The 9,301-nt window shown below is 40.7% G+C and overlaps 1 protein-coding gene across 1 annotated transcript; it reads right to left on the minus strand.

Annotated features, from left to right (window-relative positions):
- On the minus strand, positions 1-6,837 carry MRPS10 (mitochondrial ribosomal protein S10). Its single transcript, XM_041413650.1, has 7 exons — positions 6,781-6,837; positions 3,616-3,674; positions 3,435-3,507; positions 2,250-2,389; positions 1,666-1,774; positions 462-551; positions 1-193 (listed from the first exon to the last, which is right to left on the minus strand). Exons 1-7 carry the CDS (start codon positions 6,814-6,816, stop codon positions 107-109), a joined length of 594 nt encoding a protein of 197 aa, XP_041269584.1. The 5' UTR covers positions 6,817-6,837; the 3' UTR covers positions 1-106.
- Positions 6,838-9,301: the final 2,464 nt, after the last annotated feature.

The raw sequence follows: 9,301 nt of genomic DNA on the forward strand, positions 1-9,301 counted from the left end.
TAATTTCTTTATAAGAGAACCTTTATTTAACAATGGACTGTCTCAGCAAATGAGGTTGATAGGAGCAATGAATTTCAGTACTAATGGAGCCAAGTACACGGTGTGTTCATGACTTTACTTCAGTTTCTTCTGCTTGAGGTAATGTATCCCAAACAGGTTTCTGAATGTGTTCTGGTATTTTCTCTATCTTAATCTAAAAGGAAAGAAAAACAACCACTTACTGTACCAACCAGCTACCATCTAATACTTTGCTTTATTTGTTCCGGTTTGAGACATGAATCAGATTTAAGATGCCACCTAGTGGCACTTCCAAGCAATACATCCTCTTTACCACGCAGTATTTTGGAAAATCTTCCTATCAAACTACACCCATTTTCTCTGCTGACTTTCTAAAGGCTTCAGCAGTTACTGGTACTTGCATCAGGACTCACAACAGTTAATAATGTGGGCTGGAAACTGACCTTTTTCACTTCCATGGCAACCCCTTCAGGTAAGTTTCGTTGCACGTACTCCAAGTAAACTGCAGCAGTACTGCTTGTTAGGTACTTCAACTAAAACAGAAAGAATTTGTTTTAATGAACCACTATTAATAATACTTCAAACAGAATTTAAAAAAACTTGCCCTGGCTTCTTCAGCCCTTGCTGTGGGGACCAAACATCTTAAAGGAAGCCAACTTCCATAACATTCTGAACAGAAGCAGTTCATCTGTACTCAACTCTCGTGCAAGTGTAACGTAGTTACTTCACTCTACAGAACTGCACATGCTGCCTGGGAGCACATGCACTGATTATGATGGAAGTGGTGGATCTTAACACTGCAGGTATCAGATGAAATTAATTGCAGGTTATACAAGAATCACCAGCTTTTCTATACTCCCAAAGTTCAAGCCTGTTATAAATCCTGCAACTCCACAGTTCCACTGAAACACTGATTTTTTAAATTTCTCCTGGTTCCACTGAATTACTGATCCTTTAGGTTTTCCTGGAAGGCAAAAACAGGACTTATGGTCTGCAGGCAGCCACTCGTACTGCACTCGTGTCAGGGAACTTTAAAGTCCTATTTTGCTAAGCACGGTGCAAATACACAGTAAGACACCCAGGAACCACAAAATGCTGGAAGTAAACCTTTCTTCTAAGAAAGTCAACCACAGCTGCATTCTAAACCATTCAGATGTCTGTGTCATCAGCCACAGAGCTGGTGGTTTTTCTATGCTTCCTATTTGCTACATGCAGTTTTAGTTTGCCACATGATGCTGCACAGGACAAAAGTATGTCTGCTCAAAAACATCAGACCAATTCACAGACAACAGAACCCTTAGTGACTGACAATGCCAATGATTTAGCTGCATCTTCCTCCCTTCCTGAGAAAACCCTCATCCCAATGAGTTTTGGAAACCAAGAGCATAACACACATCAATTCTACCTTACTTTCTTTAGCCATTTTTTCAGCTCTTAAGATGATGGTAAAAATAAAAAACTTTCTGGTCCAAAAATGATGTAGGCTGTGCATTCAGAATAACTCGTGTTGTGTTTTATGTAACTAGGTCAGCTGTTTTCCAATATTCTCCTGCATTCTCCTCCCCAAAACATTTTCATTTGTGCATTAGCATGTAGTAATATCTTTGAACTGTGCACCTAGAACAATTTTGTTCCCTTCTTTCTTACCTCTAAACACATGTAATGTGTTCTCATTTCATACTGAACTCTGTGCTTCTTGTAAATGTGTACAGATTTTAGAAGTGTAAATCGCTCTATCGTCTTTGGGGGTTTATCTCTGAGCAAAGAAGAAAAAAAATTTCATGTTACATAAAGGATGATAATACAAGTTTATTTGAAAGATTATGCTGAAATCTCTGTTCTTATTTGACATTTAGAAGATCTACAAGGAAATATCAAACACTGGTACAGTTTGTTATTAACTCACATGGGCATGGTTAACATTCGGGTATTAACCAGCACTGGGTCAGGGAAGCTACAGCACTGACAGCTGTACTGAAAGTACTGTCAGTATCCCTCCTGAAGATAAAAAGCACTTCCACTATGGCAGTGCTGAGTGCAGATCTGCTGCTGCTTTCTCATCACTGTCCTGCCATCAAAGAAGTGTTAGGTCTATAATCTGAGAAAAAAACGTCAGATTACAGCCATTTCTTATAAAAAGAAAATAAATACTTCTCCACAGAGGACCTGAATTACAGTACATAACAGAAGAAGCATCTCACTCCATATCACTCTGCACATCAGTTACTTACACTTTTTCAACAGAGATGCCAAGTTCTTTAGCTGCAAGCACTGCAAAATATTCATAGCTGTCCAACACAGCTTTATCGTGGCCTTTAACTAAAATGGACAATCTCTTGTACAGTGTTTCTGGCTCATCTGAAAGAGAGACCTGCATTTTTGAAGAAAGGACAAGAGTTACCACACCACGTTCTCCTTAATTAATGCATGCACTGTGTATTTCCTTTGCCTGTATGCCCCATTTGTAAAAGAGAAAAAACACCCCACAAACCTGTTAAGCTGCTTATTTTAATTTATCTCACAGAGCCTGCCTGTATTACCTTGACTGACAGGTCTCACTCTACCAGGGAAGGCAAAGTGTGAAGAGACAGCTAACTTCTGAACATTTAGGTAAAAATTCTTCATCCAAAAAAGGAATGCCAGATAGATATAAGGAGGATGACACTAGCAACGGCAAGAACAAAACTCATTGTTGAACCAAGTCTGGAGCACTATTTGTATTTTGTAGAGCAGTGAGCAAACACCCGAGAGTTTGTTTGGGTATGGAAATTAAATAGACCACTACGGACAGCAACCAGAATTCTCACTTTACTAAGCTCTAAGACTACTTTAAATACAGTAGTCTTCCCCAGGTGTATTATCCTTCATGTTTGTACAAGTGCAAGTTTATGACTTTCAGTTAGGGCTTCAATTTCTGATGGTCTGGGCTTGCTGATCAACTGGAAGAGCCTTAATGAGTGCACAAGTGCTGATTTTCCCAGAGGTTCACTCCTAGGCAGTTTAGCACACTAAATCCAGCATGTACCAGCCACAGCAGGAAGGCTGGATCAGCACTGTAGATCTAATACTGCCTGTCAGACGTTTCTGATGCCCTTGTCAAAAGGCTGCTAAGCTGCCACAGGCATTGAACTGAATACAGCCGAGAAGCTGGTATTTCATAGAGTTACAGCTGCACAGAAAAACGAGAAAGTTACTGAGAGGGAACTGTGAGCTACAGAAATCTTGTTGGGAAAAAAAACAACCCACACCAAAACAGAAGATCTCAAATACCAATCTAAATTATTTCTTTCTCTATGATAAATTTGCCATCACTATGACAGACCTTCAAAAAGCTGCAAGAGAAGAATTTATGTTTTTCCAGACGTAATTTTTATTACTAAGAAAAGTTCTAAAATACCATGTTAGAGAACACTCACCAAAGGATTAGTCTTAGGCTCCCGTGTATCACCATGGGATCCAACCAGCCGTGCTCCCGTCAAGGTGGAGCTCCTAGAAATACAGTCATGGGAAAAGCATAAAAGAAGTTGTTAAAGTTGGATTTTATTTTTTCAGGGGCTATGGAGGAGCAGTGGAAGGAGAAGGGGCTGTTACACTTACGGAAGAAAATACTGCTTTTGCATAATTCTGCTTGCGTAACTGACAGGAAAAGCTGATCCCTGCATAAAACAGTAAGTTATGGTGATTTTCCCCAAACCAGAAAGCAGCCAGTTAGTACAGATGTATTAAAGATTACTTTTTTGCACACCAAAGCACAGCACATTCCTAGGCACTGATCTGACAAACTACGAAGTTTGCTCCGTTGGAAAACACAGGAAAACAGGAGCATGGAAATGTATTTTAGTATACAATAGCACCTAAAAAAAGAAGCACGTTAAGGGCACAGTAACAGTATGCACTTACTACTGAGGCACCTAAATAGCAATCACAAGCATATTTTTAACAGAAAAATGTATTTTTGTGGCATCAGAAGCCATTTCTGTACACAATAATATTTTATCTTTAGTTTTACTTTCATGGTACAACATATATAAGTTTTGTCAAGTGACAGCATAAGCAGGACTTTAAAAAGCAGGACTTTAAAAAGCAATTGAAAGCAGTATCATATAAATGCAAAAATTTAGTCTGTGAATTTAACTGGAAATTTACTGATTTTTTTAAGAAAAAAGTTCCCTGTGATTTTGAACACTTGTTGTTTTGAAGAGATCATTTAAATATAAATACTTCTTTCAAGCCAGTGAACCACGTTTAAAAGATAACATAATTTTCTGTGTTAAAAAAGGAATGCAGTTGTTAATCATGTAACATTACTATCTTTCATACTAGAATAACTGTTCCCTTCTGAACATTTTGTGGCTTCTAGCTTCCTTCCACTAATTCTTAATTTGGCAAAGTTATAGACTACTTGGGGGAGAAGGAACTTTTGCTTAACAGAACCTCAGGGCTGCAGCAAAATGCTGAAGCCAAGTTAGTTACATATCTTGCCCCTTGATGCTCCTTTTCGACATATGCTGGAGTCATAGCTTTAAGAGAGAAGACAGATATCCCACCCAAGAGTTATACAGGTGACTGTCTAATCAAATCATCAGAAAACAGCCAGACCTCACACTTTTTCAGAGAATCTTACTGTAGTTGCCTGTGGATATGAATAACTGACTCTATGATGCTATTAGGCTCCAAACCTTTTCCACTATGCATCATACATTCATTACACACCAGCAGTGAGCAAAACTGTTTTCTGAAGTAATTGTGCCTCAGTCGCAATTTATCCACAAATGCTGCTTCCCATAAAGAAGATGTCTGCAGGAAGAGGCAGTGGAGATTTCTGTTTACAAAGCTGACTATGGTACAAATGCCTCCCCCTAAGCAAACCTTTCCAATCCAGATCTTCACAGAGGCACTACTGTTACATTCTTTAAGCGCATAACAAAATAGGCAATTTTAGCAGCGCTGAATATTTGTCACTGTAGTTGATAATCATTCAGGTTTCAAAGTTTATGCTGGTAACTACCTGAGCCTCAATAGCTAAAAGCGGTGAAATACAGCTAGTAATTGTCTAATGACATCTAATAAAAGAGAGGGACAAGAGCACATAATGACAGGAGAAGAGGGAATGGCTTCAAACTGAAAGAGGGTAGGGGTAGACTAGAGATTAGAAAACAATTCTTGACTGGGAGAGTAGTGAGGAACTGGAAGAGGCTACTCAGAGAAGCTGAGGATGACCCATCCCTGGGAGTGTTCAAGGCCAGGATGGATGGAGCTCTGAGCAACCTGATCTAGCAGAAGGTGTCCCTGCACATGGCAGGGGGTTGGAAATAGATGGTCATTAAGGTCCCTTCTAATGCAGGCCTACGATTCTATGGCAAAATTATCTTGACATTAGCACCTCAAGTCTCTCTTCCTGAAGCCAGAATGCTGCCTTCCTTCCATGCAATGCCAGTATGAAGTACAGTTACAATCACCTGACACCACTTCAGGAAGCAGACAGGCCATGAGCATAAAAGACTATTCAGTGCAGGGCTTAAGCTGTTTGTGCAAGTACATGACACAGAATCTGACACCACATGACAAATGTAAGGCTATTAACTGTAATCACAACTGAATTTCTTACCTGTTTTGGGTTTTTTAATGCATGTGCATATGCAGTCTGTGCTATGTATTCTTTTACTTATAACTACTTGACTTGGTAATAAGGACTTTTTTTTTTGCATTTTTTTACATTTTGCATTTTTTGCATTTGCATGCAAAGATAAATGCACTCATAGTGTATTCTGCTATGTGGTTTTAGGTAGAAAAAATTCAGTCTTAACACAATAAAAATGAATAAAACAAAACCTGATGAAGCAGTAGAGTCCTATCCCACACACTAAGGTCTGCAGCCTTTCCAATATTCTATGACTGTGCATGTTATTCCTACCACATGCCATCTCCCTTTACTAATTAAACAGACCTGCATCAAGTCAAAAGTTTTTGCAACATTAAATTAAAGGTGTTCTATGCAAATTTTGACAAAATGATACACTGAATACTTCAAGTGCTAGATATGACATTCAGTGGGCAGGAATTCGTAAACAGCTTCACTGTCTGATTTAATGATGTGTTCTTGCTAATGGCCATCATAGAAAGTGGAAATGACACTCAAAGACTGCAATATAACAGAACCAAGCCTTTGCACAAAACATAATTATCCCTCTCCTGGTGCAAAATAGCCTTAATTTTGTTTGGTTGAGAGCCTCTGAAGTATGAGGGGGACACAGACGCCTAAAAGGCACGTCCAGAACACACTGCATAGACAGAAGACAGTTTAGGGCTTCAGAAAATCCAATTTTCTCAATTTGAGAGAAAGCAATCACTGTTTTTAAGTCCAAACTAGCAAACATCATCAATGCACTACGCTTTCCCGTTATTTCACGTTGTAACTTCCAAGCTTTGAAACTTTTTAGACTATAAACTCGCCTAGCACACGGCCTCCAAATCCAAGTCACCTATTCTTCACTATCCCTTCCACCCGGACTAACTGCGGGAAAACCACAGAACTGCAGCGAAGAGTTCTGAGGACCCGCCAGGCAATGATGGCGTGCAGAGACACAGTCCCACGCTGTACAGCCCCAGCCCTCCCGGAGCCCGAAGGACAGCATTTGCCACGTCCTCTTTTCCCACTCCCCTCAGGAATGAAGACGACGAGGAAAAGGACGAGAAAGACGCCGAGGAAAAGGACGAGAAGGAGGAGGAGGGACGCGTCCCCTCTCTCGCCACACACCGCACCTGACAGAACCGCCGCCACAGCCACCCCGCCGCCATCTTGGCTCCGCCCCTGCCCGCCCTGCCTCGCCCGGAAGGAGAAGAGCGGCCGCGTCCCGCACCTCCTTCCCCCGCTGGGGCGGCTCTGCCCGCCGGGCAGCGCTCGGGGCTGCGCAGGGGAGCTGGGAGCTCCCACGGTGCCGAAGGAGCCGTACGAGTCCCCAGCTCGGCTCCCCACCCCGGCTGCCGCCTCCCCCGAGCGCTGCCTCAGGGCAGCACCGACGGAGCTGCGGCTCTCCCTCAGCCGCTTCCCGCCAAGGACGGCCGCCGGCCCCCTCAGGCGCTCCCCGTCCTGTTCTCTAGGAATCCTTTGAAAAAAATTAAAACTAAACCAATTACACGAACTCAAGCTTTCAACCTTCTCCCCGCTCGTAGAAAATATTTTTAAAAGGGATACAAGCCCGTTAGAGCAAAACCCATTCGACTGTATTTTACCGATATATAAAAATGACTGGCAATGGCACATAAACCCTTTTCTTTTTATACATACGAATAGCGGTTAATAATACAACACAGCTTCTGCTCGGTACCAAATCTTTACAGGGGGTGGGAAAATAAATAAGTGCTAATTTATGCCACTAAACCATCCTTAAATACACACAATCAGGTAGGCAGTGTAGAGTGAGATTAACCCGAAATTAAGCTGTGTGCAAGTCAAATGCTAACAACGGGAACCTGAAACCAGCATAGATCACAAGCTCTATCAAATGTATATATATTTTTTATTTTGTTACTTCCTCTGCCACCTAAAATTACAGTCTGCTTTTTACACTAAAACGCCTAAAATATTTACACAACCATCTTCTAATAAAATAACAAATATTGAAAATAAGATTTTTCTCATAAAATATGTTTTCTGTATGTACACGTTTTATCAAAGAGGACTAGCTCCAATATTGAATAGTTTTCCATCATCAACCATCAGCAAGAAAGTTTTCTGAAGCAAATCTATGTTCAACTCATGTACAAATAGGCAGATCAGCACATTTAACATCAGCCAATGCAACACTTAATGACGAAGTCAATGTTTGAGGCCTAAAGAATGTACTGCTTAGGAAATGTGCATTTCTTTTTTTTCCTTTATGAATAACTTCTTTGGTTATCATTGTTCTATTCTTGGCTGTACAATAAAACAGCACCCAATTAATGTTACTTAACCAGGCATATGTATGTGTATATATATATTTATAGGTACTAAATTTAGCACAGGTCCTGTGCAACTGTTACTAAAAAGGAGTGTCACTGTAGATTCTTTAATACAGAGCTGCTCTTCAGAATCAAGCCCCTAAATTTCTACTGTATTTCACTCACTTCTTCAAGCAGAACTCTGATTTCAATCATCATTTTGTTTAGACAGTTTTTAAGCACCAGGAACCTGAAAACCTGCCCATTTTCTAGTATAGAGCCTTTCTCACAGAGATCCTTAAAGGTTCAAAATTATACAAGCTAGGGAAAGGAAGAGCAGACTCTGCTGGGCTGTCTCTAACAGAGACTCCTGAAAGCCAACATGTTTTAATGCTCACAAAAGCCTCCACTTTGCAAACCATGAAGACATGCAGTAACTATGAGATTTTTTGTCAGTGGGTCTTGCTGGTAGTACACAGCTGAGCATCCAGTCCGCTGAACCTGGGTTGCATATGGCCCCTGTAAAAGTAAAATGTCACAGCATGGACTGCAACTGCTGGGGGAACATGCCGAGTGGCAGGTTGGGAAAGACTCCTGCTGTCTGATCTCCTGGGTACAATGCTCGAGGGTACAATGAGAACATCACCTCTCATGTGACAGGACTGAAATTCCACCCACTGGTCAAATCCTACTGCAAAAACCTGTGGAAACCCCCAGAACACTAAAACAACCACATACACAGGAACTTCAATAACCAGAAACTGAGAAGTTATTTCCATTCTCCTGAAGGGCTCTTCTTTAACATCAGAACATTTGAACTTAAGCAGAAATTTGAGGTCATTTGGCTTCACATACTTGGCTTCGACAGAGAAGGCACCTCTGTCAGTGGGTCCCACTGGTTCTGAACTTGTGTGGTCCAGTAACTCCTATAAAAGTGCTGTGATTTACCCTCCTTTTGCATAGTTAAACAAGGGTAACAAGTAGAGAATAAGACACACCATCCCTCAGATTCTGGTGAAGATATTAGGAATATGGCAAAAAGAACCCGATAAAATAAAACCCAACCCATAAAAGAAACCCCAAACAAACCTGAAGCCTGGAAGAGCTGAGTAAGTCTTACAAAGTATTTTATAAAGTTAACAATACTCCTCTCTACTGTGCAAAATTCACAAGAAAATCAGTGCTGCTGCCTATGAGAGCTCTGCAATCAGCATTCATATTCTGTAATTAAAGGTCCACTCAACCTAACTCCTTTTCTTCCTTGTTTTATTCTGCAATGTACAATTCTTTCATATCCTGTTTAATCAGAGAACCAAATCTATATTTATATAAATTGTGTCAGGTGTCCAGCATGTAGATC

Source organism: Onychostruthus taczanowskii, unplaced genomic scaffold, assembly GCF_017590055.1.
Source record: "Onychostruthus taczanowskii isolate IOZ18803 unplaced genomic scaffold, ASM1759005v1 scaffold42, whole genome shotgun sequence".
NCBI classification, from domain to species: Eukaryota; Metazoa; Chordata; class Aves; order Passeriformes; family Passeridae; genus Onychostruthus; species Onychostruthus taczanowskii.

Bases quoted from the DNA above. Each gene is read 5' to 3' on its own strand.
- MRPS10 (XM_041413650.1), bottom strand. From the start codon at position 6,816: ATGGCGGCGGGGTGGCTGTGGCGGCGGTTCTGTCAG. The intron at 3,508-3,615 runs GTAAGTGTAACA...CTGTATTTCTAG, and splicing joins CAAAAGCAGTATTTTCTTCC to GAGCTCCACCTTGACGGGAG. The intron at 1,775-2,249 runs GTAAGTAACTGA...TTCTTTGCTCAG, and splicing joins GGCATCTCTGTTGAAAAAGT to AGATAAACCCCCAAAGACGA.